Source organism: Hippopotamus amphibius, chromosome 6 (genome assembly GCF_030028045.1).
Source record: "Hippopotamus amphibius kiboko isolate mHipAmp2 chromosome 6, mHipAmp2.hap2, whole genome shotgun sequence".
NCBI classification, from domain to species: domain Eukaryota; kingdom Metazoa; phylum Chordata; class Mammalia; order Artiodactyla; family Hippopotamidae; genus Hippopotamus; species Hippopotamus amphibius.
In genome coordinates, this window is record NC_080191.1 from 9,506,503 (window position 1) to 9,519,942 (window position 13,440).

The following is a 13,440-nucleotide window of genomic DNA, read 5'->3' on the forward strand; positions in this document are numbered from 1 at the left end:
GGATTTTCTTCAGGAATTCTCAGGAGCCTGGGAGCAGGGTTTTACAGGTAGGTCAGTGTGTGAGCTTTGAATTAGGAAAATGATGTAAGAGTGTCCAGGCTTCGTGACTTCCCTGGTGGCACAGTGGTTAAGACTCTGCACTCCCAATGCAGGGGGCCAGGGTTCGAACCCTGGTCAGGAAACTAGATCCCACATACATACCACAACTAAGAGTTTGCATGCCGCAACTAAGGAGCCCGCCTGTCGCAACTAAGGTGCCTGCCTGCTGCAACCCTGCTGCAACTAACACCCAGCACAATCAAATAAATAAATTAAAAAAAAAAAAAAAAAGAGTGGGCAGGCTGGCCCTTGAGAAGTTTACAAGACTTCATTAGGTTTGCCACAATTTCAGAGTCTGACATTCTGGAGGTCCAGCTACTCGGTTTTATCATTTTCCTCAGAGGTGATCAGGCTTGGGGGAGTGATGCATTAGTCAAGCTCACAAGACACTGGTTGATAAGACAGAACCTCAACTTACAAATTTAAAATGAAAATATAAGTTAGCTGCTCCCACAAGGCAGCATCTCCTTCTGCCTACAAGAAAGTCCTCATAACAAATAATCCTAAAATATATACAGAACCACAAAAGCCCCAGAACTGCCAAAGCAATCCTGAGAAAAAAGAACAAAGCTGGAAGCATAACACTCTCAAGACTTCAAACAGTACCTCAAAGCTACAGTAATCAAAACAGAGTGGTATTGGCACAAAAACAGACATATGGATCAATGGAACAGAATAGAGAGCCCAGAAATAAACCCACACACCTATGGTCAATTAATCTTTGACAAGGGAAGCAAGGATATACAATGGAGAAAAGACAGTCTCTTCAGCAAGTGGTGTTGGGAAAACTGGACAGCTGCATGTAAATTAATGAAGTTAGAATACTCCCTCACACTATACAGAAAAAAGAACTCAAATGACTTAAAGACTTAAATATAAGACATGACACCATAAATCTTCTAGAAGAGAACACAGACAAAACATTCTCTGACATAAACTGCAGCAATACTTTCTTAGATCAGTCTCCCAAGGCAAAAGAAATCAAAGCAAAAACAAATAGGACCTAATCAAACTTACAAACTTTTGCACAGCAAAGGAAACCGTAAACAAAAGACAACCTACAGAATGGCAGAAAATATATGCAGACAATGCAACAGATGAGGGCTTAATTTCCAAAATATATGAACAGCTCATACAGCTCAATACCAAAAAGCAAACAACCCAATCAAAAAACGGGCAGAAGACCTAGACATTTCTTTTTTTTTTTCATACAACTCACGAGCAAAAAATGCAAATAATCCTATTTATTTATTTATTTAAAATAGACATTTCTCCAAAGAAGACATCTAGATGGCCAACAGGCACATGAAAAGATGTTCAATATTGCTAATTATTAGAGAGATGCAAGTCAAAACTACAATGAGGTATCACCTCACACAGTCAGAATGGCCATCATCAAAAAGTCTACAAATAATAAATGCTAGAGAGAGTGTGAAGAAAAGGGAACACTTTTACATTGTTGGTGGGAATGTATATTGGTGCAGCCACTATGGAGAACAGTATGGAGGTAAATTTAAAAATTAAAAATAGAGTTACCATATGATCCAGCAATCCCACTCCTGGGTATTTATCACGAAAAAGACAAAAACTCTAACTTGAAAAGACACATGCATCCCAATGTTCACAGCAGCATTATTTGGAAGCAATCTAAGTGTCCAACAACAGATGACTGGATAAAGAAGATGTGGTATATACATATACAATGGAATATTACTCAACCATAAAAAAGAATGAAATGTTGTCACTTGCAGCAACATGGATGGACCTAGAGATTATCATACTAAGTGAGGTAAGTCAGACAAAGACAAATACCACATGATACCACTTATATGTGGAATCCAAAAAAAATAATACAAATGAACTTACTTATGAAACAGAAAAAGACTCACATAGAAAACAAACTTATGGTTACCAAAGGAAAAAGGGCAGGGCAGAGGGATAAATAGGAGTTTTAACAGATACATACTACTATGTACAAAATAAACAACAAGGATTTACTCTATAGCATGGGGAACTATGTTCAATATCTTCTAATAAGCTATAATGGAAAAGAATCTGAAAAATATATACAAACAATATATAACCAAATCACTTTGCTGAACACCTGAAATTGACAGAACATTGTAAATCAACTATACTTCAATTAAAAAAAATTCTCATAGAAAATGAAACTGTTCAGTGATCTCTGATTAAGGAGGAATGGATGATCTTAGTGACCAGATCTAGCTGTAATAATATAATACACTACTCAAGGAACACAACTCTCAAGGTACCCACAGTAATACAGGCACATTGACAAATTATTTTTCTAGAATTAGACCATTAGGAAAACATAAAATTGGTTATAGTTTTCTATCATCTTAGCCTATGCTTAGAATATGGTTGTGTCTTCTCATCCCCACCCCCCACTTCAACTGCCACCCTTGAGTTACCAGCGTTAACAGTCTGATGTATATCCTCCCATACAAAAATATGCACATATAAAAGTACATATATACATTGACACAGTTTTGTTTATTTACCCAAATGGGATCACACTGCACAGATTATTCTTTTAACCTTGCTTACCAAAACACCATGGATATTCCTCTTCTAATTCTAATAACTAAAAATAGATATATTCTAACATCTTAAGAAATAAAAATAGAACTACTTCATTTGCTCCAGGATATAATTTATATATTACATATAAATTACATAAAATATTATGTAATTATATAAAATATTATACAATTTCCCATAGTTTGAATATACTATAATTCAAGCATTTCTAATTTGGGCTGTTTTCAGTTTTGGCCACTACAAATAAAGCTGCAATAAACATCCTTGCACTTATATTCTTAAGTCTATGATCTCTTGCAGCAAAAGTTGGATTTTGGGATCAAAGTGTCTTGAATGTTTTTTTCTGAATATTTTTAATTTTGATAAATGTGAGCAAATTGCCTGTTTCCTTATAGTCTCCCTAACACTGTATATTTCTAAAATAATGTGTTTTTTGTGTGTTTGTTTGCTTTATTTATTTATTTATTTAATTGGCTGTGTTGGGTCTTTTTTGCTGTGTGCGGGCTTTCTTTAGTTGCGTTGAGTGGGGGGTTCCTTGGCATTGTGGTGCGCGGGCTCCTCACTGCCGTGGCTCCTCTTGTTGTGGAGCATGGGCTCTAGGCACGTGGGCGTCAGTAGTTGCAGCACACGGGCTCAGTAGTTGTGGCTCACGGGCTCTAAAGCACAGGCTCAATAGTTGTGGCACACGGGCTTAGTTGCTCCGTGGCACGTGGGATCTTCCTGGAGCAGGGCTCGAACCCGTATCACCTGCGTTGGCAGGCGGATTCTTAACCACTGCTCCACCTAGGAAGCCCAACACTGTATATTTCTGTTCTTTTTGATTTTTGCCAATATGATAGACAGAAAACAGTATTTCATATTTGCTTTAATGTACTGATACATTTATTTGATTAGTGAGATTGAGCATATTTTTCCCACTTCTTATCCATTTGAATTTCTTTTCCTAAGAGGCAGCATGAAATAGTGATTAAGTATATAAATTCTTGAGCTACTTTTGCCATTTTGTACTCGAGTTATTTTGCCTTTGTGCCTCAGTTTCCCCATTTGTAAAATGGAGACAATAATGGTACCCACTTGTAAGGCTGTTAGGAGGATTTGGTAAGTTCATTATCTGGAAAACATGTAAAATTGTGCCTGTCCATATTCTTTGCCCATTTTCCTATGGGACTGTCTTTTTCTTACCAATTTATGGGATTTTTTTTTATATTAGGAATATTAGCCTTTTACTATCTTACATGTTACAGATATACTTCCCCCAATTCCTTTTATTATGCCTTTTGATATGTAGTTTCTATTAAAAATTTATGTACTTAAGTGACTTTTTTTTTATAGCTTGTTTCCCATACCACTTAGGACATAATTTTTTAACTCAAGGTTATTCAATTTTTCTCCTAAATTTTTTCTAAGCATATATATTTTTTAAATATTTAAATTGTATCTTGGAATTCCCTGGTGGTCCAGTGGTTAGGACTCTGTGCTCTCACTGCTGAAGGCCTGGATTCAATCCCTGATCAGGAACTAAGATCCCACAAGCTGCGTGGTGCAGCTAAAAAAAAAAAAAAAAAACCCAACAACAAAAATAAATAAATACATAAATTCTATCTGGAATTTTTTCATGGTATAATGCAGGAGACTAGCTATGTGGTCTTCCTATTTCCTAGACATTCAACTATCTCAGCAACATTTCCCCAATGAATTGAAATGCTCCCCTTATTCTGTATCATGTTCTTTATTGGGATCTGTTCTGCACTCTATGTTCTAGAGAGCCAAAACCATATTCTTGTTTTTCTGGTAGTTTTGGGGTTTTTTTTTTTTTTTTTTTTTTTGGCTGCGCTGTGCTGCTTGTGGGATCTTAGTTACTCAACCAGGGATCCAATGTGGGCCCTTGGCTGTGAAAGGGCAGAGTCCTAACCACTGGACTGCCAGGGAATTGCCCATACTCTTGTCTATAGTTAGCTTTACAGTGAGTTTTAACATTTGGTAAAGCAAATTCAACTTTATTTTTTCATTTTCATAATCTTCTTGGTTAATCTCCAGAAAGGAGGGTAAAACCAACACAGTGGGATTCTGATTATATATGCATTATTAATTTTAGATGAAGTGATATTTTTCTGATATTAAGTCCTCCTATTCAGGAACACGGAGTCTTTTTTATTTAGGTTTTGGTTTACATCCTTTAATAAAATTTCATAATTTTGTTCCTATAGATCCTGTGCCTTCCTTCCTATGCACCTTTTTTTTTTTTTAACTTTTGGTCACTATTGTGAATAGGATACTTTTTCCATCTCCAGTCTAACTAGACATTGCCTAGACAGAGGACAATTATAAATTAAGTTCTTTACTTTCACTCAGTCACTAAATTCTCTTGTTAATTCTAGTAGCTTATTCTTTATGGATTTTTCTAGTAATACAATCGTACCTCCTGAAAAATAAAAATTTTTTTCCTGATGTTTATCCTGGGAAGCTCTTCTTTAGCTGTATGACTGTGTTGCTATTTTCTATAGCCGTTTCCCCACTGCAGGTAATTGTTGCTGCTGCCCAAGGCTGCACTGAGTGGCCTCCAATGAGACAGAAGCTTTCTAAGAGAACATCCCATGATTGCTTTGTACAGGTGTCATGGATGACAACACGATACAGTGGTTCTTGGTCTCTTAGCTCTCATATATTCCAATTCAGAGTCATTTATACACATTCTTGAGCTCACTGCTGTAATCATACCAGTCAAATTTCCATTTGGCCTCTTGCAACAGGCCCAGCAGGGAGTCCTGTCTGGGTATACTTATTCTGATATTACCATTACTCTTTGACAGAGAGATATACTCAGAGAGAACTTCTTTGCTCACCCTAATGAGCTTGTCTGGGTCACTCTCATTCACATTATCCAGTTTTATTTTCTTTAAAGCACCAATCATATTGGCAGATATATTATTTATTGGTTTACTATCTGTCTCCCCAAGATAAACCACATACTAGATAACCTGATGAGATCAAGGAATTTCAATGTCTTCCTCACCCTTTTACCTCTAGTATCTAGAATTGGAAACACCTAGTAGGCCTTCAACACTTGCTTAATTTATGAATGTTGAGTCTTCTTGAAAATAATCTACATTATGTTTAATGTTTTTTAATACCAACTTTTCTTAGAGTTATTAAGAATGGTTGCTAATGATCCAGACAATTTTTCAGCTTAAGGGACAGATAAGACTATTTAAAGTGAATGGGTTTTCTGAAACTCAACACATAAGCACAGAAGGAGCTGTGAGACTATAACATCAAGGGAGCGAACTCTCCAGGCAGGGATAGACATCTATCCTTCTACCTCAATGCTCAAAGTCTGCATTTGTTGGAGATTAACTACGATCTACTTAATTGTTTAGTCTTTTTTTTCATTTCTGATAAAAGTTCCATTTCAAATGCTGTGCCAGTATGTTCACCGTTTGTTTTTGTTTTTTAATTTACTGGAACTTTGTGGGAACTGAAATGAAAACGTTGCAGATCAAATATCAGAAATTCAAGGCAGATTTCAGCCCATATATTATCTTTTTCGAGGGCCGACCAGACTCCCCAAACGGTTTGACCGATCTCGCGACCTTGTTTTTATGCCACGCTTCTTTCCCACGTTCCATTTAGCAAGCCAGACACGTGTATGATGAAACTCTCAAGTTGTTATCAAAACCACTTGAGGCATTAGTTCAAGGTTATCTCGAAAGGCATTTTCAGCGGTTCACAGGGAGACAGTGGCTAGGCTGGCACTGAGTGTGCGTCAGGAGTTCTGTTCGGATTGCGGGCACACCGCCCCTACCTCGCCGTTTAACTTTCGTCCCCGCGGCTCCCAATACGGCGAAGACCGTTTGCAGCGTTCCTCGCACCCGTGCAGGCCCAGGCGGACGCAGAAGCACAGGAAGCGCCCGCCCTCGCACCTCGGGTCCCTCAGCCCCGCGGCCGCAGGCCCGCGGCGCCGCGCTCGCCCGGTGCATTGTGGGCGTTGTAGTCTGGCCGGGACCTGTCCGCACCTACAGGTCCCGTGACGGCGCTTCTCCTCCTCCGCCTGGTGCGCCGTCCCCCTCCGTGGCTTCCGCTGGGCCTGCAGGCCCGGGCCGCGACGTTCCCGCGCGTCAGCGGTTCCCTTCTTGGGCACTAGAAGCGGAAGCCGGCGGGGCGCGGGGAGGAGCCACGCGCGCGGGGTGAACGCCAGCCCTACGTGCTCGTTCGCCTGCGACCGCTGCGCGCGAGCCCGGTGTCCCCGCGGCGGGCGGCGGCGGCGGCGGCGGGGTCGGTGGAACGCGGAGGGGGCGGAGGGAGCCCGCGGCGGCGGCGGCTGCAGCAGCGAAATGGCGGAGACCGTGGCGGACACCCGGCGGCTGATCACCAAGCCGCAGAACCTGAATGACGCCTACGGGCCTCCCAGCAACTTCCTCGAGATCGATGTGAGCAATCCGCAGACAGTGGGAGTCGGTCGGGGCCGCTTCACCACCTACGAAATCAGGGTCAAGGTGAGGCCATCGCCCCCCTCCACCCCCCCCCCCCACGGAGGGACCTCTCCGGCGGTCCCTGGTGCCCCCGGCGGACCCAGGAGCTCGGACCCTCAAACGGCCAAGGCCGCCCAGGCCGGGGCTCCCGGCGGTCCACGGGCGGGGTCGTGGGCCAGGGCTCCTCTCCGCCTGGGGCTTGGACGGGGGCTGCCGAGGGAGCTGAGCCCGGCGCTGCCACTTGAGGAAGGTGCTCGAAGAAGAGGGCGTGGGCTGAGCGCCGCTTGCCCCTCAAGCCGCCGATCTGGGAATGACACGAGTTGGAAAGGGGTAGATCTTTCGAGAACACAGCCCTTCATCGGGAAGGGAGTTAGCTGTGACTGGGAAAGGGGGTTTGCACAAAGTTGAAGCCTTTCCGGTTTTCTTTTCTGGACGCTTTCCCCCTAGGTGGCCAAGCCAAGCCGAATGCTTCAGGCCCTTCCCAGGCTACCAGACTCGCTTAGGTTGTATGCTTCCCGGAACAGAACCTCCTGGGAGTTTAGGAAAGCCTGACACTTTTGGTAGGGCTGAGCCAGGCGAGAACGGTGGATGGGAAACGACTGACCTTAGTATCTGGGGCCACCGTCTTGCTAAAGGCTGAGGAGTGGGGGGTGTTGCCTACCTCACAGTCAAAACTACACCGCTTTAAGAAAAGCATGTTCACTTAGGGATCTTGCTCTCCTAATTTTGAGATTCGCACTTCACTGAATGAAGGAATCAGCTGAAGTAGAAACACATTTGTAATTTCATAACTCTGTATTTGTTGGCAGTAAGTAATTCAGATGATTTGAAAGATGCTAATTGAGAATAGTGCTTCACTTTCACTCTCTAGTTCAGAATTAAAGAATTTACTTATGTGTGGAAGTATCTTTAGAAATTAGTTGCATAAAACGAATCCAGCTGTTAATGACAGCAGCATATTACTAAAAATTAAGCGTAAGAATTTGGTTTTAGAGTAATCAGAATTTACATAAGAAGTTCTTATTAACATTTAAGTGGATTAATTTCTCATTAACTTTCACATTTTTTCTGTGGTAAAATACAACAAAATTTACCATGCTAACCATTTTTAACTGTACAGTTTAGTAGTGTTCAGTTTATTCACTGTTGTGAAACTTACTTTAAAAAATGATTTACTTATCATGTGTTGCTAAAGAAATGTAATAATCGTCAAACTTTAAGATATGAAACTAACATTAATGTTACAAGCCACCCTTGTCTCCCTAAGGATGTGTAAAACGTGAGCCACAGGCAGTCTTGTTACAGTGAAATTGCAAAATCTGAGCTCCAGTGTACCTAGGGAAGTATATTATCACCTAAGACAAGTGAAAAAAATGAGGCACTTTTTTTTTTTAACTTTTGAAATAGTTTTGGATTGTCTTAAATATATGGCAGATCGTTCACTAAAAAGAACTTCCTCTTTTAGCCTTATTAGCCAGCATTGTTTTCCTTTAGTTCTTGTGCTAAAACAGAGCTTGGTATTCCTGTTTCTAAACTTCCAGAGCTACTACTTCCTGTCACACAACTGAAGTGGAATCTCCTGCCTACATTTCCTCCATTTAATAATTGTGTTTATCATGCTGAGTGCATTATATTAAATGGACTCTAGTATGATAACTTAATTGTTTTAAAATATTCATCTGATATTTTATTACCAAATAGCTTATGTGACACTTAAAAATAAATTGTGTTTATGGTATGATCATTTGTATTTTGAAGAAAATAATCCTTTTTAAGAGTGATTAGTGAGTTAAGGAATTAAAGTATACATGTACACTGGTTTATTAAATGATATACACCAGTTTGTTGTGTGTTGATGACTGTTAAGTCATAAGTGCACGTGCCCTCTGAGAAAATGTAATTGAGTTTCTAATGCTTACGAAATGCCATTGGGATTCTCTTAATAATGTAGTGTGTTAACTTAAAACTCAGGACACCATATAGTAAGATAGTAGGACTTATTTTAGCAGCATGTGATTTTTGAGAGAAATTAAGGTAGAACTGCCAGTGGGATGAACAGGTAAGTCATACTGTCATTTTATTTACTCCTACTTTTCTGAACAGTTCTGCTCTCCCTAGCCCCTGCTGCCTGCGTTCTGCTGTTGAATTTGACATGTGGCAAACCATTTTATATCCCAAAGTTTGGGCCCTTAAACTATCTTATAGTTACTCTCTAATTCTAGTCTTGAGAAAAGTGTTCCATTTTACAGGATCTGATTGAAATTACTCTAATTCACAAAGTAATTTTATCTGGATGGTGGCACTTTAGAATGCAAGTTTCCCAATCTCCATTTATCTTTTGGTTTGAGGTAGTGTTTAAAACTATTAGGATCAGTTGATTAGTATCTCTGGGCTTTTGAAAATAATTGGTTTAGTGTTAATGTTTTTTAAAATTGTTCTAATGGTAGGTATAGCAGAGAGCGCGTAAATGATTAAAGGTTTTGGAAAACTCAGGGTCTAAAATTATTTTGGCATATTAAAGAGAAAGCTAAAGGGGAAATTCAGTCACTGTTTATGAAGTTTGTACTGTAATGTAACTTTAATTTTCTGCAAATTTTAAGTTAATTAAGGTCTATTGTACCTAGAGACAATTGTTTTGAATGGGAGTGAAGTTAAGGCTCTTTCTTGAGCTCTGAATTCAAAGAATAGATTTATCATTTATTAGCAGAGTAATGTGCAGAATCTAAGCTCCACTTCCCCTCTGTAAAATGAGTATGCTAATAATAGTACAGTTTGGTCCTCTGTATCTGCTCGTTCCTCATATGAGGATTCAACCAACCACAGATATAAAATAGTTGGAAAAAAATTCCAGAAAGTTCCAAAATACAACACTTGGATTTGCTGCACACTAGCAACTATTTATATAACATTTACATTGTATATTAGGTATTGTAAGTAACCTAGAGATGATTTAAAGTAAAAGGGAGGATGTGCGTAGGCTATATGCAAATACTAAGCCACTTTATATAGGCTATATGCAAATACTAAGCCACTTTATATAAGGAACTTGAGCATCTGCAGATTTTAATATGGAGGTGTGTGTGTCCTGGAACCAAATCCCCCACGGATACTGAGGGATGACTGTACCTACCTCAAAGGACTAAATGACATAGCACATAAATCTCTTTAGCACAGTGACTGGTATGTAATAGGCACTCAAAAGTTACCTCTTTCTAAATACAGCTGCTTCTAAATTAAAAGTTATTGATCAGCTGACTGCATTCTCTATGTTAATATGCAGTTGAGTTACTAAAATCGTTGCATTTTCTTATCAAGAAACCTATATGTTTTGTGTCATTCTGTGTGGGAAGTTGTGATGCCATTCAGGACATAGTAAATTTCACACTGAAGACCAAAATTATTGAACAGAATAATCCATATTTTAAGGTAGTATGTTTCCTATGATTGTATTTTTTTTCCAGTTTGAGATATAATTGACATATAAAATTTTATTTGTTTAAGGTATGCAACATAATGATTTATTATATACATATATAAATGATTACCACAATAATTTTAGTTAACATTCATTACCTCACATAGTTCTAAAAGTAGCTTTTTGAAGTTGAGGCATAGTAAAACATAAAACTGAATAGTAAAGGTTGTTAACAAACCATTGTGTTGAGAAAGATAGTGAAAGTCGCATCTTGACAGTGTTTGCCATTCTAAACATGTATTGGTGATTCTTCTCTAGATGGATCCTCTTATTTTAAATTGAAAGTCATTAATATCCTAATCAGAAATAAATTAATTTTTAGACTTGTTTTTAGGATTTATAAGAATGAGTTCTTAAAGGACCAAAATAGTATTTTAAAGAATCAAGGCATTTTGGAGCCAAAGGACATCTGCAGAATCTATATAGCTTTATCAATTGGCCATGAGATGTTGTCTGATAAACATCTTTGCTGCCAGCCACAGCTGACCTCCAGGATCTCTATCAGGGAAAGGCATGTTAGGAGCTTTGAAGAGTCTGTTCTTACCTCGTGCATCCCTTAAGTTGGGGGGAGGGAGGCAGTGGCAGTTAAAAAGTAGCCTTTTTTTAATGGTGTTAAAGGGGATTTTATTGTGTTAAAGGGAGTGTTTTCTATGTTGTTCATGTTGAAGATAAGGGAACCAAGGCACAGAAGGTTCTCTCTCACCCAAAGTAAATTACCTAACTAGTATCAGAGCCCGGCTTGGATTTGAAGTATTCTGGTCCTGGGCCAGAATTGCTTCACAGCTGCAGTTCATTGAATTTAAAACAGTGTGTTAAAACCTCTGTTATCTATAGCCTAGTGTTGTGGAACCCTCAAGTGTCTGAACCTTCAGAAGGAAATCCCTGTGTTGGCACCCTTAAGACCTGAGAGTTGACTCTTCAGTAATCCACAGTAGATAAGATGCACCCAGGAAAAATAAATAGCTGAAAAGAACTTACCGTTGAATTCTGTGCTGTGAGGAGAAAAGTGCGTTGTTGATTAGCTAGAAATGCTTATAAAAGGTGAGCTTTTTCTCATGTATGTTAAAGCTGAAAAGTGAGGGGATTTATCATTTGAGTACCTGTTGTGTTCAAGGCACTTTGCTGTATATATTGTATAATTTGATCTTTGAGGTAACCAAGCAGAACAGATAATATCTTTGTTTTGCAAATGTGGAAGCTGAGGTCACTGTTGATCCTCATGTCTTGTCCCCCCTCATTTTTTTTTAATTATTTTTTTGGGGGTACACCAAGTTCAATCATATGTTTTTATACACATATCCCCCCCCCCCCCCCCCATTCTTATTTCAGTTCTGCTGAACTACTTGTATCTCCCGAAGAAGCTGACTTGTATCCAGGCCTTTGCACACGCTTTCTCCTCTGTTAAAAACAGTCTTTAGCGGCCTCATGTGCTATTATTACTTGTCCTGCAGGACTCAGCCTTGCTTTTACCTTTTTAGAGATTTTGTTGACCCCTGGAATCTAGACTGGATTTCCTTCCTGTGTGCCTGTGTAGCCCTATTAGGATTAAGTTTGCTTGTCTGCAGCTTCCTTTAGTTTCTGTTTCTTCTAAAACCTCCTAGAGGACAGAGACTGTCATGATCACCCTTACTCAACATGTGACATTGTGCTTGGCATGTAGTGAGTACTTAGGCATAAATGAAGTTTAGGAAGGTTAAGTAATTTGTCCAAAGTCACAGCTATGAAATGGCAAAACTGGGATTTGAATCTAGATTTTCTGACCTTCAGAACCCATACTCTTTCTTCCACCCTCGCTGAACATTTGGATCACCTGGAGAGCTTTCGAAACCCTTTAGATTCTCTTTTAATTGGGTTAGGGTGGGATTTGGGAAGTGGTAATTTAAAAAGCACCCTAGCAAGGGCACCTTACCGATGTGCAACAAGGATTATCCCTCGTGGCACCATGTTCTCTGTCTCTGAGAAATGACAGGCAGCAGAAAAGTATTAAAAGAAAAATATGAAGCCACAATGGGGAAAAAAAAAGCAGCAGATCCTTACAGCAGAGAGGAAAACCAGTGATATTTGCCAGAAATGAAAACTATTTTTAGAGGGGAGAAAGTTTAGACACTAGCTGAAAGCATGCCAACAGCTTAGCTTTGGGGGAAGAAGAGAAGGCGGGAAGACTGACTACATTCAGCCAAGCCAGATCTTTTTGCCCCTGTCTTGCATCATCCATGTCTATATCCCTGTGTGATAATCATGAAAGTAAGCCAGAAATCGGGAAAAGACAAAATATATATCCACTTAAGAAAGGTTTATATTTTATTAATATTGCCACTCGATAGCAGAATATCTACAAGTGCTTAATTTTTAGCTATTTTGGTGATTCCATGCGAGATTTTACATCTTCTTACCTTCACAATCATGCTTACAAAAAAAAACAAAAAAAGGACTGAATTGTTATTTTTAGATACTTTTATGTTTGTACCATATTATGCTGGTTGCACGTAAGCAGAGCCAGCAATTTTTTGAATCTCAGATAAGGAAGATGTGTCCAAGAAAAGCAATGCTGTAATCTTGGTACTGCTGTTTACTGATTCCTTAGTTAAATGACTTAAAGCTCTCAGCCAAAGTTCTACTTCTTTTAAAGAAATATTTAACCAAGAGCCTAGGAAATTGGACAGGGTAGTAAAATGTGACATATGCTGTAGTTTGCCAGAAAGCTTGTATCGATTAAGATACAGTTAAGACTGTTCTCACAGAGACCTCAAAAACTCAGTTTATTTTTTTCTTGTGAAGAAGTCTCCAGCAGTCCAGGGCTGGTGTTGTGATTTGGCTATCAGCTCTCAGTATCAC

The 13,440-nt window shown here is 39.4% G+C and overlaps 2 protein-coding genes across 3 annotated transcripts in view; one reads left to right on the plus strand and one right to left on the minus strand.

Moving 5' to 3' along the window:
• The window catches only part of AFG1L (AFG1 like ATPase), a 226,522-nt gene extending 219,912 nt beyond the window's left edge, over positions 1 to 6,610 (minus strand). For both annotated transcript variants that reach the window (XM_057738766.1, XM_057738767.1), the window contains exon 1: positions 6,464 to 6,610. The gene's annotated coding sequence lies outside the window, so the exon portion shown is untranslated. The remainder of the gene's footprint in view (positions 1 to 6,463) is intronic.
• Positions 6,611 to 6,752: 142 nt separating this feature from the next.
• The window catches only part of SNX3 (sorting nexin 3), a 44,703-nt gene continuing 38,015 nt past the window's right edge, over positions 6,753 to 13,440 (plus strand). Inside the window, exon 1 of the mRNA XM_057740169.1 lies at positions 6,753 to 7,154. Coding sequence (XP_057596152.1) covers positions 6,993 to 7,154 — 162 coding nt within the window. The 5' untranslated portion in view covers positions 6,753 to 6,992. The remainder of the gene's footprint in view (positions 7,155 to 13,440) is intronic.